Source organism: Equus przewalskii, chromosome 11 (assembly GCF_037783145.1).
Source record: "Equus przewalskii isolate Varuska chromosome 11, EquPr2, whole genome shotgun sequence".
Lineage (NCBI taxonomy): Eukaryota > Metazoa > Chordata > Mammalia > Perissodactyla > Equidae > Equus > Equus przewalskii.
Window position 1 is genome coordinate 10546105 of NC_091841.1, and position 18927 is coordinate 10565031.

General features: G+C 56.4%; 1 protein-coding gene across 1 annotated transcript in view; it reads left to right on the top strand.

Moving 5' to 3' along the window:
- CRY2 (cryptochrome circadian regulator 2) overlaps window positions 1–18927 on the top strand; it is a 31458-nt gene that overhangs the window by 6943 nt on the left and 5588 nt on the right. Inside the window, exons 2-11 of the mRNA XM_070564890.1 lie at window positions 593–701; window positions 2958–3100; window positions 4676–4860; window positions 5861–5949; window positions 11052–11192; window positions 12218–12529; window positions 12747–12898; window positions 13000–13202; window positions 13527–13619; window positions 14783–14908. Of these exons, the coding sequence (XP_070420991.1) occupies window positions 593–701; window positions 2958–3100; window positions 4676–4860; window positions 5861–5949; window positions 11052–11192; window positions 12218–12529; window positions 12747–12898; window positions 13000–13202; window positions 13527–13619; window positions 14783–14907 (1552 nt within the window). The 3' untranslated portion in view covers window position 14908. The remainder of the gene's footprint in view (window positions 1–592; window positions 702–2957; window positions 3101–4675; window positions 4861–5860; window positions 5950–11051; window positions 11193–12217; window positions 12530–12746; window positions 12899–12999; window positions 13203–13526; window positions 13620–14782; window positions 14909–18927) is intronic.

Here is an 18927-nt window from a genome sequence, read left to right on the forward strand (position 1 = left end):
GCAGGGAGGGTCTCCCAGGAGGTGGCAGTCTTGCTCCTCTGCTGATAGGCCCCAGGCTTCCCTACCACACTGTTGCACTTGGTGTTCCGGTGGCTTCCTCGTCTGACCTGCTTTTTGATTCTCGCAACAACCTTGTGTTGGGCGGATATTTACACGCAGGGCCTGAGGCTGAGAGCGAGTAAGTGACATGGCGTCTGATCACAGAGGGACAAGAGGAGGAGGCGCGGCTCGCATTTACCCCAGGTGTTCTCTGCCAGGCCCTGTCCTGAGTGTTTCATGCCATGTTTGATTCCCTTTTCTTGGCAATTCCGTGAGATAGGTACTAACATCAGCTCCACATTATAGGTTAGAAAAAAAAAGCTAAAGCGGTTAAGTAGCTGCCTGAAGTCATGTGGCAAGGCCAGGATTTCAGCAGAGGCATCGCTGATCCCATACCGTGTCACGCCTGGACTAGAACCCAGGCCCCTCCAGTCTGGGACTAATGATGCGACTTGTTTTGCATAATGAGTGTGCCAGCTTCTCCCTGCTTTGTTAGGAAAGAGAGCGACTCTTGATGACGTTACCCCTCACCAGGCCTGCGTGGGCTTTGCAGGTTCCTGCTTCAGTCTCTGGAAGATCTGGACACCAGCTTACGGAAGCTGAACTCCCGCCTGTTTGTGGTCCGGGGCCAGCCGGCTGACGTGTTTCCGAGGCTCTTCAAGGTAAGCATGCGGAGTCTGAGCGCAGACTGCCTGAGGTGGTATTCTGCCTGAGGACATGGGGACGGTCAGGTGGGCTGACTCCTGCTGACAGAGAAGTGGGGGCAACGGCCGCCAGTCAGGTTGCTGACCAAATGGCAACTGTGTTAAGGGAAACATTCTCTGAAACCGGTGTCATGTTGGAAAGTTCCCAGCTCCGTCCAGACGTGGGATGTGGCAACTTATTCCACCCCGGCTGCCACTGGCTTCCTTAGATGTTTTCTTGGCTCAAGCCAGCCAAGTTTATGAGGGTTCTCCCGTGCCAGGAGTTTGAGGGCGAGGTTTCCTGTTTAGCAGGGGGCGTTTCTGTCTTGCTTTGCTCTACTTATTGGGGAGAAGTCAGCCTTTCTGTGGGAACTTCCCTGCTTCCCCAGGGGTCGATGACTGATAAAATCTTCCTTTGGGTGCCACATCGACCTCTCTGCTGTATCGGGTAGCCAGCCCACTTTCCCCCCAGCCCCTTTATAAAGCACTCGTCAAGGCCCACACAGAGGCACAGGTCCTCGTGGACAGAGGCTCAGGGACACTGTGTCCTCCTCCTCAGCGGCGCACGGTGGCTCTCCTGCCCGTCTCCACCCCGACTGCCTGCCCTGCGCTTCCTGGGGGCACAGACAGCAGGAGAGCTCTCACGTCAAGGCCAGTGGCTCAGTAAACCCTTCCTCCTTCACGTCCCCTGCCCATGGACGTGCGCACGCGTATGGCTCGCACATGCTGAGCACAGCCGGGCTTGTGGAGGCTGCCTGTGTTGGAGCACTGCGTGACTCACAAAGGGAGAGCTGCTGTCGCTGTTCTGCAGATGGGGGACCTCGACTTTCCCGGGGTCGCGAAGCTTAGTGGTGGCCTAAGATCCGAGCGCAGGCTCTCTGCCTCCAGAGTTGTGTTCCTCAGCACCGCACCATTAAACGCCGTCGCTCTCTTCTCCTTCTGCCTCATTCCCCTCTCCCAGCACCTCGGAGGCCAACCCCCTGAGATGCGGATAGTCACCAGGGCGTGTTTATTGAGATTCTGCAGGGCACCAGGCCCCATGCTGGCTACTAGGGTAAATGGAGGAAATACGGCATAGTTTCTGCTCTGAGAGTTCACACTAATGTGGGAAGCAGGCGAGTCCTGGCAACTTCACTGCCATGTGATAAATGCTGTGCCAGAAAAAGGGCGAGGCACAGGAGAATCATTTTGAAGGAGCGGTCAAGGAAGGCTTCTTGGAGATGGTGTCATCTAATAGCACGCTTATCATTATTCACAGAGTTAGGAGTGTTTAACGGTGTGGTCTCTCCGAACCACTAAGCCTACTTCTCGCTCATAGAAAGGGCTTGGTCAGTGTTTCGCGCTGTGATCCTCGGATGAGCGGTGACGAGCCCTGCTCAGGACCCATACCCCAGGTGGGGTCCAGTCAGGACCAGAGCAGCCTGTGCAAGCCCAGGACATTTGTCCTGAGGGTGCAGAGTCTAAGGGACCATGACCAGAGACTTCGGTTGGAATGTAGTTTTCTTCTTGCTAGTTGCATGCTCTAGGGCTTTCTGCGGGTTATCTGTACAAGCTTTTTCTGGGCCGGCTAGGAAATCTAGAAGTTTCTACTAGAAATGACAAAAGGCTTGGAAGAGAATTCCCTTCTTTTTTAAGATGTGGTCCCTCTGGTCTCATTTCTCTGTCCTCTGGACTAAGAATTGCTCCTCCTTCCCTGACGCTCTCAGAGCTGGAGCCTCTTAGCTCTGTGTGTTGCTGGCCTCAGGGGTGTTGCCGTGGAAACCATTAGGACACTTCACACAGCACAAGCCTGCCAGGAAAACTAGGCCAGAAGTTTGCAGTGCGTGAGGAGCTCTGGGAAAGCCGGCGGAGCAGGCGGGAGGTGGCGCTCCTGTGCCCCCCGCTGTCTCCACCCGCCAGTCAGTGCAGCTTCCAGGGCCTGGGGGCACCGCTGGGAGTGTTGTATTTATAGCCTGCTGCATCCTCCTGCCTCAGGGACACAGCAGGTGCCCAGGGCTGCCCACCTCTCTCCTGACTCCACCGAGACCACTGGCCTCGGGCTGCGCTGTTACCATGCTGTTGGCCTCCCCTCAGAGGCCTGCCCTCCTCAGACTTGTGAGCCTCCGATCAGATCCCTGTTTGCTCTGCAGCCCATTCTGACAGGTCTCTGGACCCGCTCTGTCCCTCCCAGAACTGAGTGCCCAGCTTCCCCTCAGCCCCAGACAGTGCTCAGCGTAACAGATTCTCTCCCCGCAGGAATGGGGGGTGACCCGCTTGACCTTCGAATATGACTCCGAACCCTTTGGGAAAGAACGGGACGTAGCCATCATGAAGATGGCCAAGGAGGCTGGTGTGGAGGTGGTGACAGAGAACTCGCACACTCTCTATGACCTGGACAGGTGAGATGGGCCCCAGGGGCCAAGTTGCCAATTGTGGAAGATGGTGACTTGGGCCCTGCTGAGCGGAACTCAGGGAGGTTCAGAAATAGGGCCGCCTGGCACATGAACTGTGGCACTTTCTAGAAGCTGGAGGAGAATGGGTCCGAGTCTCAAAGAGCTGTCCCCTATTTGGGGGCAGAGGGGCTTGCTGGGCCTGAGGGGTGGACGCAGTGGAGCCCCACTCAAGATCTCCAAGGATCTGTTCCTGAGATGCCCGGTCGCATGCATTCCTCGGACCCCCACTTCCGTCCTGCTCAAGGCTGCCCTCCGACCTCGGCGGGCCCTGTCTGTTACCCCTCCCAGCAGATCTCTGTTCTCAGGCCGAGTTTCTGTACCTTATCTGAGTCCCCAGGCTCCCCTGGCCATCTGGGTTTCCAGGCCATGCATGCAGCTATTGCTCAAAAGCCTCTGGAGACCCCTGTGGGGAGCTGAGTGTGCAGACTAGCCTCTCGCTCTGGGGACAGGCCCCTGTGCTTTCAGAGCATCGAGGAGGAGCCCCCTCCTCCCCTCCCTGGCAGAACTGTCCCCCTCCTGCTGCTGCCAGGCCAGCAGCCACCGCTGCGCCCTGCCCCCTCTCCCCAGCCCAGTGGTGGCTGCCAGGAGGCCAGGTCACACAGCTCCGCACGTGAGCCCAGCCAGGCGCTCAGGAGCAGACGCTGGGTGTGGAGCCCCTCCCCCTGCCACGTGCCGGAGGAGGGGGAGGTCCTGCAGGGGCCACAGCCAACCTCCTGCCTCCACTGATGCGGCAGAGTGAGAGCCGGAGTGAGAAATGAACGCACGCAGCCAGCCCGGTCTTGCGTAAGCCGCTTCCTGGCCGAAGAGCCCTGCCAGTCTGGCTCCGACCATCCCAGTTCGTCATTATATAAACAGCCTCGTTTCCCCTCCTTGCTCTCCTCTACCTTTTCTTCTTACCTGAGTGCAGCTATGTTTCCCTTGCTCATGAAAAAATACTTTATAAACTGCAAAACATCCTGTGAGTATTAGACGTTGCTCTTAACCCGGCCCCAGTCTCTGATTTAAGGAGGATAGTCTGTTCTCCCTCTCTCTTCCCATAAATAAGGGCCAAGAAGGGAAGGGTTTTCCAGCAAAGGAACATGTTGGTGGCTCCTATCACAGGACCTCCTCAAGGCTTAGGCTGGCCTCGAGGGGAAGGTCCACGAAGTCCTGAGCTTGGACAGACGGGTCGAGCACCAAGAACGCCAGGAGGGGTTTTCTGCGATTCGAAAGAGATGCTCCGTCTCTGTCTGAGGCGGCTCCACGAGGCCCAGGAGCCTGGAGCTGAGTCCCAGCTTTGGCCCTGCCTCGCTCCATTGCCTGAGGCACCCGCTCCGGCTCTCTGGGCTTCATTTTCCCTCCGGGTAAAATGGTGATGGAGCCTCCGGTGCCCCCTCCTTTCCACCTCGAGGTGGGATCCGTGAGCGGACGGATGAGGAAGGCCACCCCCCAAGCCTTCGATGTCCGGGCTCTTCTCTGGGTGGACGGGGACCTGGAATGAAGGGTCTCGGGGGTGACGTCAGGTGTGCTCTGGGTTCCCAGGATCATTGAGCTGAACGGGCAGAAGCCACCCCTTACCTACAAGCGCTTCCAGGCCATCATCAGCCGCATGGAGCTGCCCAGGAAGCCCGTGGGCTCGGTGACCAGCCAGCAGATGGAGAGCTGCAGGGCCGATATCCAGGAGAACCACGACGAAACCTACGGCGTGCCCTCCTTGGAGGAGCTGGGTGCGTACTTCCTGCCCCGAGCCTCTCATGGCCCCTCCTTTCTGTGAAATAACTCTGCGTGTTTTTCCTTCTTTGTCAAAGTAATGCAAGTCATTTCGGACAGTTTAGAAAATACAGAGAGACAAAAATGGAAATAACAATCACTATTACCACCCTCCCCCGCCCCCAAGATAAGCACTGTCGCCTTCGGAGTATGTCCTTTGGGTCTTTTTTCTGTTCACACCCATGTCCGTCATCTTCTGTTTCCAGTTCATGCCTCTTTTTGTACTTTGCCCTCTCAGACGATAGAGGCACAGCCTGGGGCTGGCTTCACTGGGGTCCTCCGTACAGGATAACGAGTATTGCTTCTGTTGAAAGGGGGGGTCAGCCTCATGGGTTCCTTCCCTTCCTCCCGCCAACCCCCCTTTATTTTAGATTGGCCCTGAGCTAACATCTGTTGCCAATCTTTCTTTTTTTCTTCTTATTCTTCTCCCCAAATTCCCCTAGCACATAGTTGTATATTTTTAGTTGTGGGTCCTTCTAATTGTGGCTTTTGGGACACCGCCTCAGCGTGACTTGATGAGAGGTGCCATGTCCGTGCCCAGGATCCGAACTGGGGAAACCCTGGGCCCCCAAAGCAGAGCACGCGAACTTAACCAATCAGCCACGGGGCCAGCCCCCAACCCCCATTTTTTATCTGACCAAACTTAGCCTTTCTCCCCTGAAAACCACCGTTGTTGCTGGCTAACCTGAAAGGGCAAGCAGTGCAGGGATGTCCTCACTGGCCTGAAGTGAGGAGTAGCTGGGAAGGGGAAGACAGGGGAAAGGAGAGAAAAAAAGTGGAAAGAGAACCAGGAGGCTCTAGAAAATGTGGAAATGTTGAGGAGGGTCTCAGCCCTGGGAGCTCCGAGAACGTGCGGTTCAGTTCCCGCAGAACTCGAGAACAGGCCGGCGTGTTGGGACTGGCTGAGCTGTCACCAGCATGGCCTGACCCCCCTGTGGCGTGCTCCTCCTCTTGTAGGGTTCCCCACGGAAGGCCTTGGCCCAGCCGTTTGGCAAGGAGGAGAGACGGAAGCTCTGGCCCGCCTGGACAAGCACTTGGAACGGAAGGTACGGCCTCATTTCTGAGACACAGAACTTCGGACGCTGGCCCCCGTGCAGCGGGGGGTGTCGTGTCCCTTAGTGCCTCTTGGCTTCAACAGGGTGAAAGATGACAAATCTTCCTGGTGGCGATAACAGCAATCATAAAGGCAGCTACCGTTTCGTGGGTGCTCACCACATGCTGGTCACAGGGCTGAGCATTTGTGGGTTAAGGACCTGCTGGCATTATTTCCTTTAATCTTTCCAGCAGCCCTCCAAGGTAGGCATTAAGCTCTCCATTTTACAGATTAGGAAATTAAGGGTTAGCGGGATTAAGCAACTTGCCTGAGGTCACAGCATTAGTAAGCAGTGAGCGACATCTGGTTGACGTGATTCTGAAACTTACGCCGGAGTGCTTTTCTTTCCCCTGTGGGCAGATTCTCCTTATTGAAAGGGTTTCTGGTCAGTAAAGCCCGGAAGGTGAATCATTTGGGGTTTGTGTCCCCCCATCTTTTGCTGGGTCTCCGCCAGGCCACTGATTTCCATTTGTTGGGACACAAGAACAGATGACCCACCTGCCAGTGAAGTGGGAATTGGCGAGGGGGAGGTACGAGGCTGAGGCGCCCATCAGCACCGCCACAGGCCCAGCCATGACGCTGGGACCAGGGGAGCGAGAATGTTCTCATGGCCGAGAACAGTCAGCTCCTAGGACCCTGCCCCTTCTGCTGGTTCGTGGACTGGGTTCCGAAAATCGCAACTTTCTTTTTTTAATTTACTTATGGCTGACTTAGAATCTTATGTTAGCTCCAGGTGTACAACATAGCAACCCGACATTTATAACAGCTTTTTCTGTTCCTGCGCGGAGGGCTAGCCATTGGGCCCAGCAACCTGGTGATAACAGTGGCAGGGGGCGCCTAAGGCAGCCGACTTGGGAGGAATGCTGTCCAGCCCTGGAGGTCGCCCAGCAGCCTCGATGCCCACATCTGGGTGTTACCATCAGGCAGGGCCGAAGCAAGCCCCATGACTTACAAGGATGAGAACAGATGTCCGAGGGCTGTGGGGGAACCAGCTGTCTGTCCACCTCAGGAGCTTCACCCAGAGATTCTTGGGATCACTTTGGAGACGAGACTGGGCCACGGAGGCAGGTGGTGGAGAGGACAAATGGGAGGACAGGAGTAGAATAAGCCTTGACGAGGTAAAGAGCTGACCTACAGCCCCCTGGATTATTATCACCTGAGAAGCACTTCGTAGTGGAATGCCCCTTCACTCAGCAGGTCAGCGGCTCGTTTTCAACACAGCCTGGGGGCCCTTCTGTCATGGGGCCTTACGTCAGGACCCTTCAGACTCAGTGGTGGCCAGAGGGAGTCCTGTGTCCTGCACATCTGGGAGAGAGATGCTGCCAGACGGACAGGAGTTTAACTGGATGTCAGAAGGTTGTCAGTGCTCCAGTTCTAAAATGAGCATCTGCTTGTATCAGGATGGTCGAGCTCCTAGAGAGATTGCCCAACAAGGTAGACACAGAGCTGTCCCCAAACTGCAGTCTTTTGGAGGCGATGGATATGAAATAAGGAATTACAGTGTGCTGAGGGTTAAGAAAGGAGAGGTTCAGAGGGTTATGGGAGCAAAGAGAAGAGGATTATATTAATCAGTTCTTATTTGCAAGCTGGCTTTTGAAAAGGGTTTTTTTCTTTTTTAACTCACAAAACCAAGAGTCCAAGGGGTAGCCTTCAGGCACAGCTGCATCCAGGTGTCCAGATAATGCTACCAGGAATTATTCCCCATCTCTCAGCTCTGCTTCCCTCTGTACTATTTCATTCTCAGGCAAGGTTTCCTTGAGCAGTGGCAAAAGTGGTCACAGCAGCTTATTTTCAGTCTGCTTAGCAACACCAGGGGAAGTTGCGTGCTTCTTTGCCAAAAACTTCAGGAAAAGTCCCAAGGAATGTTTTCATTGGCCTGCCTGGGGTCACGTGACTGTCCCTGACCCAGTCCTGTGTTTGAGGAGGGAGGTGCTTTCCCTGACCAGATTTGCAAGATGAGCCCACTTCCGGAGTCAGAAAGTGGCTGAGCTCCCCTTTTACCCTCTTGGACTGAGACTATGGAAGTCCGGGTCGCCGCGAGAAAAGCCGGTGCTGTTACCAAAAAGAGGAGGCAAACTGTATGATCTTTAGTACTGGGCGACCCAACAGTAGCTGAGGGCGAGCGTCGCTCTGTGACAGCATCCTGATTGTGAAATGAAAAGGGAATGAGAGGACACTGTTTGCAACCCCCAATGGTGACACCTTATGCATCAGTAGCTGCCGTCCCCATGAAGAGAGACCGTCAGGCATTACGTCCCCCTGTAGTCTTACCAAGGAGATCCACCTGAGTCCAGTCGAGTCTCTGGTGCCAGCTGCCAACTTGTGGGTCACACACAGGACAGGGGCGTGTTGAACTGGACCATGCGTGTGCAAACAGCACCATCCAGGCTGTGGGAATCAGCACAGGTCAGATGGCCTGTGCTCTTCCACAGAAAACCTGAAAGGAAAAGAAAGAAATGACAGCAAACGCGCAGAGCAAAAGAAACTCAAATAACACGTCAAAGTTTCTGAAATGGCCAAGGCTAACATGTAGTGCCTAGGGGTGCACATTCGGGTGAAAAAAACCCACTTAAAAAGGCGAGGAATAACTGAAAAGATAACCCTCCCTTCCAAGTGGGCTTTGCCAAAATAGAAAAATGTAAACATTTCTAAATGCAAGGAAGTGATTATTATAAAAGTTGGGTGAGTAGTCACTTCAGGGGCGGGAGGGGGCCGTGACTGGGAGGGGCTCCTGTCTGGGCCTCTGGGGCGGCTGGCAGAGTTCTAAGGCGTGAACTTTGGTGCTGGTTGCGCGGTGTTTGCCTTAGAATAATTCATTAAGCCACGCGTCTGTGTGGTTTCTGTGTCTGGGTTTCACTGAAAAAGATTTTCAAAGAGATGTGGGCCAGGACATGAGCAGGCAAATAGACCACGTGTGTGGTAGAGATATTTCACCTGATAGCCGAGGGATTGCCTGCTGGGGAGGCAGCCTGGAGGCGGAGACTTGAAGGAAGAGTCAGAACTCGCCAAGGGGAGCTCAGCGGAAAGGAAGGCAGCCACCCAGTCCAGGCGAGCTGCGTGCGCGAAGGCTGCTGAGCGCGGCGCTTCACGAAGGGTGGCAAGAGCTGAAGCTAGAAAGAGGGGCCCGCCCAGGCTGCGGGTGCTTGTAGGCCATGTTGAAGATGGGGACTCCATCCTCAGTGCATGCGTGACCCTGAGGGATGGGCATTTTTAAACCGTCACTCTGCTCCCAGTGGGGAGGATGGGTGAGGGGACAAGAACAGGAGCAGAGAGGCTGTTGTAGTTGTCCAGTCTAGATACCATCTTAGCCTGAACCTTGCACAGTAGAGCTGACAGGACATGGCGAGGGCCATCCAAGGTGACGAGCAGGCTCTGGCCTGGGCAGCCCGGTGGATGACTGCGTTTTCTGAGACAGGGAGCACCAGTGGACGAGTGGTTTCAGGTAGAGAGCAGGGCACCCTTGAGGTGCGTGAATGACAACCACTCAGAGACGGCCAGCAGGCTGTGGATGGAGCGATCCGCGAGTCTAGGTGGGCAGTGTAGACTAGAGCTACGGACGTGGTGATTGTTGGCACAGAGGTGGTACTGGGAGCCGTGGGACTGATGAGCTCACCCAGGATCACAGTGAGTACAGGACCTAGGATGAGCCCTGGGGTGGCAAGAGACAAGGGCTTGGGAGGGCCCGTGGAGCTGGGGAAACACGGAGAGCAGCCAGCCAGGTTGGACGCAACCGGGAGCGTGTGGAGTGCAGAGGCCCGAGGGATGGAGGGTGTGAGACGGACGGCCAGCAGGTGCAGCGCTGCGTGGAGGTCCGAAGACGCAGGGACAGAGAACGCTGAGGGTTCATGGGTGGAAATCGCAGAGCTGCGGGAGCCAGCCGGGCGTGGTGAAGGTGGGAGCCAGACTGGGTGGGCTGGAAGGGGAGGTGGGCGTGGCAGGTAAGAGAGGCCCACTGTGGAGGGAGGAGAGCGGAGAGCGCACCATGGGCGGAGGTCCGCAGGGCTGGAGAAGTCCTTTAATTTCGTTTTGTTTGCAAAGAAACGAGCTCATTTTCCCAGTGTTCTGGGAGCGGAACCTGTAGCGAGGAGAGCAAATGTGCAAGAGGAGGGGGGAGGGCTCCAGAGCCAGGCGCAGGCCTTGGTCTCGGCAGGTCGGGGTGGGAGGTAGGGAGACGCAGGTGAGTGTGTAGATTTGGGGGCTAGAAGTTGAGGCGGTTCCCACGTGGTGGCCTCCATCTCGGGGGGTGCAGAGGGGTCTGAAGGGGTGTGGAGAGAAGGAGACAGTGTGAGGAGTTGAGAGAGAGGGTAGTTCTTAGATGTAGTGGAGAGAGGCGGGAACCTGGTGTCAGAAGCTGAGTGCCCCCAGCCCTGTCTCTTACCAACCCTGTGACCCCAGGAGCCACGTTTTCCTCCTTTTCAAAAGGAGGCAATGGAAATGCTGCCTCCGAAGGTTGTTGAGGCGAGCCGAGAGAAGACGGGTGACAGTGAGCTGTGAGGGTACAGCCCTGCACCAGCGGCAGCAGGTGATCCAAACAAGGCCGATAATGCTGTAGGGCAGGTGGCCCGGAAATGCGTGACCCTGTGGGCCCCCAGGAGGCGGGTGGGAGTCCCTCCTTTCATGGCCGCTGTTGAGCCAGGGTGAGAGGTCCCGGTGACGAGAGCGGGGACCCGCAGAAGCATGTGTTTCTGTGAAGCAGAAGCCTTTCTTCCTTTCTTCTGTACAATCCCAGACTGTTTACTGCCTTTGAAATTTTTTCATATCTACCATTTTATTTAATCCCCAGGAGGTGGAAATTTTGTTCTCATTTCATAGTTAAGTAGCTGAGGGACTAAATGACTTGTTCTTGACCATACGACAAATTAAATAGTCAGGACAAGAACTTGGGCCTCGTCGTTTGCTCTGTGCTGGCCCCATCGAACACTCCGCCAGCATGAGGAGGTCCTGGCTCCTTGGCTGTCAGCTCGGTGGCCTTAGGCACATTCCTGAACCGCCCGGCGCCTCGTCTTCTCTTCTCTGACGTCCAGGCCTTGCCTTCTTCGCCCTCTCTCTGCACAGGCCTGGGTTGCCAACTACGAGAGGCCCCGCATGAACGCTGCCTCGCTGCTGGCCAGCCCCACGGGCCTCAGCCCCTACCTGCGCTTCGGCTGCCTCTCCTGCCGCCTCTTCTACTACCGCCTGTGGGACCTGTACAGGAAGGTGAGGGGGCCGGGCCTGAGGAGGGAGGGCCTGCCTCGCCCAGGCTCTGGGTCCTGGAGGCGCTGCGCTGGGCGATAGTCCAGGGCAGGTGGCAGAGCCGAGCCGACCTGACCGCTGAGCAGACTAAAATCCAGGCTCTCCAGGAGAGCAGGACAGGCCGAAAAGCTGACCGCAGGAGGCGACCCTCGAGGGGGCAGGTCTGCTGGCAGCATGGAGGGGCGCACCCTCAGGGTGGGAAGCGGGCGGCAAGGCTGGAGCCCGTCCTGAGCTGACCAGCACCGCGGCCCTCTCGGGTGTGTCCAGAGCATTTAACGGGAGTCCAGGAGTGGCTGCTGCCGTCAGGGGTGAGGAAGTGACCTGGGGGCTGCGGCCATACCACACAGACAAAGAAGCCCGTGTGAATGCCCCCACCCCCGGACGGAGACGGGCAGCCCAGCCAGCTCTTCACATTCATCAGGGCCCCCTCGTGTCTGTGTTGTTCCACGCTGTTTCCCGTTCTGGCCAGTGTCGAGATTTTGTGGCATGCAGTGGCTTTGCCAGTGTGGGGGGCAAGCTTGTGATTCTAGGAAAATCATTATTCACTTGGAGGTCTGATCTTGTAATTCCCTCACGGCCCCAGATCCAGGCTGTTGCGTATAACTTATTTAACCAACATCCTAGCTGAGCATTTTTATGCATGCCGATGGGAACTCTCTGAGGTTCTAGAAAGTGGAGCCAGACAGGGACCCTAGAGGACAAGGACCATGACCTGGTCTTGGGGAGTTTGGTCCCAGGGCGGAGTCCTGCAGCGAGGTCCCTTTCCTTGGCTGACTCTGCAGCCCTCGTCTCTGCTCAGAGCAGCGGGCGGCACAGCCAGGGCCTGGGGTTTCAGTCTGCGGGCACATGGTGCCACTTCTTCTGGGGACAGTCCCTCCATGTGTCTAAGGAGGTCAGAGCCACCGAGTCCGTGGCGGCTCCAGATCCCCTGTGGGAGACTCGAGCGACATGATGCTGAGAGCTGAGTGTGTGTATCCACGACCCCCCAGGTGAAGCGGAACAGCACGCCGCCCCTCTCCCTGTTTGGGCAACTCCTCTGGCGAGAGTTCTTCTACACGGCAGCCACCAACAACCCCAGGTTTGACCGCATGGAGGGGAACCCCATCTGCATCCAGATCCCCTGGGACCGCAACCCCGAGGCCCTGGCCAAGTGGGCCGAGGCCAAGACAGGCTTCCCTTGGATTGACGCCATCATGACCCAGCTGAGGCAGGAGGGCTGGATCCACCACCTGGCGCGGCACGCCGTGGCCTGCTTCCTCACCCGCGGGGACCTCTGGGTCAGCTGGGAGAGCGGGGTCCGGGTGAGTGCAGTCCACGGGGAGCTGGCCTGTGCTAGGGGCCGCCCCCTCTGGGTGGGGGAGTGCGGTGGGACCCCGGGGTCCAGGAGACCCTTCCCAGTCCTCCTGCGCTCGCCCTGGGCAGGAGGTCTCTGCTCCCCTCCGCGGGGCACTGCGGTGACTGGGGAGAACCGTGGCAGGTGGGTCCCCGGGGAGGCTGACGGTCCCGCTGCCCGTGCAGGTGTTTGACGAGCTGCTCCTGGACGCGGACTTCAGCGTGAACGCGGGCAGCTGGATGTGGCTGTCCTGCAGCGCCTTCTTCCAGCAGTTCTTTCACTGCTACTGCCCCGTGGGCTTCGGCCGCCGCACCGACCCCAGTGGGGACTATATCAGGTGAGGCTGCCCGGCAGGCTCCCCGGCTCCTGACCGCTGTGGCCGCCTCCTGGCGTGAGGGCCCCAGTTTGCTCATGGGCTGTCCGGTGTGTGTGTCCCAGGCGATACCTGCCCAAATTGAAAGCGTTCCCCTCTCGCTACATCTACGAGCCCTGGAATGCCCCTGAGGCCGTTCAGAAGGCAGCCAAGTGCATCATCGGTGTGGACTACCCACGGCCCATCGTCAACCACGCCGAGACCAGCCGGCTCAACATCGAGCGGATGAAGCAGATTTACCAGCAGCTCTCCCGCTACCGGGGACTCTGTGAGCAGCCACTGCCCCCAGCACCGTCCCCTAGCTCACTGAAGGGAAGGACGGCAGCTGTGGGCTCGGAGAGTGGAGATGGGGATTTCTGGATATTTGCAAAGGGAGATTGAGTTCTGTCTTCCAGGCTGTTAGGTTGACTTGACTTCCCCGGGCACAGAACAGTGGGGGCTGGGCTGTGTCAGGCCTCGCTGAGTCGTCGTGGCCGTTGGGAAGAGATGGAGCCTCCGTGTTGTGGCCCAGCACCCCCTGCCTTGTTTTCACCTGCCCGGCAGCCCTCTGCAGTCCCGTGAGAGTCTGATCAGTCCCTCCCCTGTCCCCCAGGTCTACTGGCGTCTGTCCCTTCCTGTGTGGAAGACCTCAGCAACCCGGTGGCAGAGCCCAGCTCGAGCCAGGCTGGGAGCGTGAGCAGTGCGGGTGAGTAGCAGCTGGCCTCCCTGGCCTGCGCCATCCCAAAGGCACTGCAGGACTAACACCACTCCAGTCACTGAGGGCTGAGGACAAAGGCCAGGACCAGTCCCTGCTCCCATGGAGCTTAGGTCCCGCCTGGAGGAGACAGATAGTAAAGGCACCATGCAAGGTCATTTCCGATAACAAGTGCTTGGGGGAAATAAAATTGAGTGACCTCGTAAGAAAGGGGCTGGGGAAGGGGGACGACTTGGGGTTACTTTACATCGGAGTGGCCGGGGAACGCCTCTCTGAGCAGGGACCCACATGGTGAGCAGGAGCCAGCCTTTCCAGGAACTGGGGAAGAACATTCCAGGGAAGGGGGCTAGCAAGAAGAGACACAGCGACGGGAGCGAGCTTAGCTCATTCAAGGGACAGAGGGAAGCCAGTGGGCTGCATGTCCCGAGTGAGGAGCCAGACGGGATGAGGACGAGACGTCGTGGGAGTAGCACCGTGCAGGCTCAGCATCGGCGTGGAGGGTTAGGCTCCTGTCCTTGGTGCGCTGAGAAGGCGCTGACCACGGGCAGCAGGGCGGGGCACAAGCTGCTTGTGTTTTAAAAGTGCTCTGCCTGCTGTGTGGAGGGACAGTGTGGGCGAGCGTGAGCACAGGGAGGCTAGGAAGGAGGCGACTGCAGTTGTCCGGGCAGGAGACGACAGCCGGGCCCCGGTGGTGGCAGGGAAGAGAGAGGAGACAGATTTGCCGCCTTCTTTACCCACTCCTTTTGGCTCCGGCTGAGGTCAGTAAAGCACTGCCAAGACTGGCAAGCACTCCAGGGCTTTCTCTAGTTTGCCCAGCCAGGCTGGCTCCACAGGTGAGGGCACCACTCATTCCTGTTTCAGGAGGCTCATTCAGGCTCGCAGGGGAGTGACCTCCTTCAGAGCAAGGACAGCAGACAGGCCCAGCCAGACTCTGGCCTGGAACCCAAGGGATTTGGGGCCCAAAAGCAGGCCCGCTGCCCACAGGCCTGGTCGTGCTCTCCTTGGACATTTCTAGGTGAGGGCACTGCCAAGGGGCAGGTTGGAGGAGCCTTGGTGAGCTGGCTTCCTACCCCCTAAAGGGCCACCTCTGCACAGTTTCAGGCCCTCGTGGCTGTCCACACAGTTGGTGTGACACTTCACCTGCCTCCCTACAGGCCCAAGACCACCACCCAGTGGCCCAGCATCCCCCAAACGCAAGCTGGAAGCTGCCGAGGAGCCGCCCGGTGAGGAGCTCAGCAAACGGGCCAGGGTGGCAGAGCCGCCGAGCAGGGCTGTCTGAGGTGAGCGCGGCTTCCCGGTCAGCGACGGGGACAGTGGGAGAGGGGGCGTGGGTTTGGAAAGCTGCTGCCCTGCCCACCAAAAGGTAAAACAGCCAACGAGAATGAAACCTGCTGGGAACTGCGCGATTTCTGAGGATTTCAGCTCAGAAATTCTGTTCTGACTTCCGTACCGTCTAAAATTGAAAAGGAAGTTTAAAAGTAAAGCCCTTTTTTTCTGTGCCAGCTAAGGAAAAAAATTTTTTTGGCTCTTACTACTTATGAAAGTGAGTCAAAGCCAACAAAAAGAAAGCCGAGACCTGGATGTGAAGCTGTGGTTGAGAAAAGGCCCTGTGGCAGGCAGGGTCTGAGGATGCTCCTGGCCCATCAGCCGCTGCCCCTCAGGCTGTGTTCTGCAGGCAGGCCGGCGGGGGGCAGCACTCCCCTTCCGAAGACAGGCAGAGGCCCAGTGGCAGCTCCCTTGGCCCAGCCCCACCAAGGACCAGCCAACCTGATCCCGTCACCTCTGCCTCTTGCAGCCACTGCTCCATTCTCACCTCTCTTGCGGCTTCAACTCCGCGCTTCCCCATCAGCACTCATCTTTCGTGGAAGCCCCTTTGAATGTTGTTAAGAAAAAAAAAGCCTGGCTCCCCCTTCCCCGGGGCAGGAAGGGCCTTTGCTGGGAAAGTGTAAATTGCGTCCTCTTGGAATCTTCCTCTCAGGCTGTTCCTTCTGTGCCATATCTGCATCATTAGATTGGAGGGTGATTTTCTCCATGGAGCCGACTGATTCTTTCTTCCGAGCCCTTCCACTTCCGGGCCCAGCGGGGCCATCTGGTGGGAGTGTCTAGGCTGGAATGCCCGATGAGACAGTGACTGTTTGGTGCTGGCGCCCAGTACCCTGCTAGGCTCTTTGTCTAGACGTGCTGATGGACAGATTGGTGCTATCTTGTCCTCGGAGCCCCAGCAAGCTTAGATGCTACTCTCTTAGCCATCTCTGTGCTCCGTGATGCTAAGCAAAGTTCTTTCCGTCTTACAAATCTGGAACTTGCCAGGCTGGTACTCGGAATTTCAGGTGAAAGGACCAAAGAACCAGAGAGGTTAAATGTGTGGCTCAAGGTTGCTCAGGAAGCTTATGGCATCCAATTCAGCATGAAATTGTTGCCCGCCGGGGTGTGAGGAAAGGGAGCATGTGACGTATGACATGTCATATGATGCCATCCACAGCGAGTTCACAGTCTGCTTAGAAAAAGAAGACAACCTGTAACTCCTAGACAGATGATACAGACCCCGCCAGCTTGTCACAGGCTGCTGTTGGTGGGCTGGGGCAATCAGGGACTATAACCCAGAAGTTCACACTAGGGGGCCTCAAAGGGTAATTGCATTTAGGCAGCAAGAAGGGCATTTCAGACAAAAACAGTTTAACTTGATCTCGTCAAGTAACTGCTCTGAGACTCAGTTTCCTCCCCTATGAATTAGGTGGTGGTTGCAAAGATTCAATGATTAAATATACGTGAGTTAGGAATGTGTGGGGCTGCTGAGAGTAGAACCCTGACCACTGTGGCTAAAACAAACGGGTTTATTTTTCTTACCTAACGAGAGGCCCAGAGCTGGGTGTTGCTGGTTTTGGTTTGGTGGCTCAATGATGTCAAAGCCAGTTTTTCTGAGATTCTCTCGCTTCGTGTCTCAGGGTGGCTGCGATAGCTTCAGGCATCAATTCATCATTCAAAGCAGGAAAGAGAAGGAATAGCAGAGACAGCTGTACTCGTTCATTCAGTAAACACATCAGGTGTTCACAGTTTGCCAGACACTGTTGTAGGCATTGGGATATGGCTGTGAACAAGACGGACAGAGTCTCTTCCCTCTTGGGTGCATCTTTGTGGGAAGAGACAGACAATAAACAAATAAATGGATCTATGATATGTCAAGAGGCCCTAAATGGGATGATGGAAAACTAAAATTGGGTGAGAAGATAGAAAGTGCAGGTTGGGGCACGGTGGAGGTTGCAGTTTTATAAGATAAGGGCTGTCAGGAGAGGCCTCTCTTCCTTTTTAGTAAGAAAATAAAAGCTTTCCCTGAATAGCCCTCCCCCACCTTTTCATGTTGGGCTCATGAGCAGAACCTTGTCAGTCTCAAAGCCACCCCCAAGGTATGAAACGGGATTGTCAGGATTGCCTTAGACCATTGGCTTTAGAAGTTGACTGAGCAGCAGAACCCCAGAGGATTTGTACAGCCACAGGCGGCCGGGCCCCACTCCCGGGGTTTCTGATTCAATAGGTCTGGGGTGGGACCTGAGAATCTGCATTTCTGACGAGTTCCCAGCTGTTGCTGCTGCTGCTGTTCCTGGAATGTGTGTGCTTCGAGAATTGTGATTAGACCAGTCATGAGCCGTTGTCTGGGCCAGGCCCGGGGCCCCTGAATAAGGCCTCGGTTCTGTTAGCTAGGAAGTGTGGATACCGGTAGACAGCTAACGGGTCTGCCTCATACGCAGGGCACTTAGCCCAGTGCCTGGCTCATAAGTTCACAAGTACCCAGTAAATGGCAGCTATTATTATTAGTATTATTACAGATACTGTTATCATTAGGATTTTAGAAGTTTGTAAGGTTACAGTTGGTCTGATCGTGGAGGCTCTTAAATAGCAGGCAGATGAGTGCTTAGTGTACTCGGGGAGCTAAGGAGCATTTTGGGACAGGAGGGTGAAGTGATCACACTGGCATTTGGGGAAGGTTAACCAGGCACTGGGCGGGACCTGCAGACGAATGGCGGAGGGGAGAGAGCCAGCCCGGAGGCCGGGGCAGGGAGTCGAAGTGGACAGGGGTGCAGCGTCAGCACCTGTCTCTTGCCGTGTGGTCCAGGAAACCGTCCACCAGCCTATGGGCATCTTAAGGACCAATTCTCAAGGTTTACTGTGCCCTTAATCATGGCTGATTGGGCTGTTAGGCCAGGCTGACTGCATGGTGGGAAGTGGGGGCCAGGGGGTCAGAGGAGTTGGGCAGGTGCAGACAGCCCCCCAAGACAGACTGGGGAGGAACAGCCGTGTTCTTTGCGAGCCCTGAGAAGAAAGAGTGCCCTGTGCTTCACTGTCTGCTGGTGGTAGCTCCTGGGCCTAAAGATGTTCAGCATCCTCATCTGTGGACCAGGAATAACAGCATCTTGTCAGCTGCCCTACCCATCGAGCATACATGTCAGGGAGAGAAAATGCAAACTATGTGAAAAGCCTTTGAACAAGTCAAATGCACACACGGATGAAATCACGTCCCTGCCCGGCCCACGCTTCTCAGGGTGTCTCTGACTGTGTTACCGTTCCCAGCACCTTGGGCTAGGCGGACCCCAGAGCTGTGGCCGTGTGGCCTGTGTTGACATGGTACCGTGTTGAGAGGCAGGAGAGGAGACAGGGCCCGCCAGTCTTAGTTGTGTGGCTTGGGGCTGGATACCTAACCATTCTGGGACGCTTGAGCTGCAAGCTGAGACTCATCGTTCTTTTCCAGCCTGAAGGCTCCATCCTGGACCTTCGGAGGCCCCATTTAGCTCTGAGCTCCATAGTTCTGTGGTTCTGTTATTTCTAAGGCCTCAGCCTGTGGCAGCTCACAGGGCAGACAGTGACTCTCAGTTTGGACTGATCTTGTGGGAGAACCCGCCCTGGTATCAGTAGGTTCCGTGTTCACCTCAAACCCACACCAGCGTCTGTCCCGCCTTTGGTTTTATTGTACGATGCTCACTAAACTGGAAAACAAGCCAGCCCCCAAACAGCTCTCGTTTCAGCTGCTTCCCCGTAATCCCCAAAGCCGCTGACTGCTCAGGATTCCATTAGCTCCGAATTGTGCACAGATTTTTCTCATTGGTCCAATTATTTCACCACAGGAGGATCAGCTCACGTGGCCCAGCTGCCCTTGTGCTGGTACACAGTGGTGTCGAGAGAAGCCCCATTGAACACAGGGTTCACGGCCAAGGAGCCATCTCCCCTCCCCGCGCACTTCCCCCGAGCGTGGTGAGCCCGGGCTTCGCTGGGGAAAGCCTGATCCTGGAATCTCTTCACCGTTCTT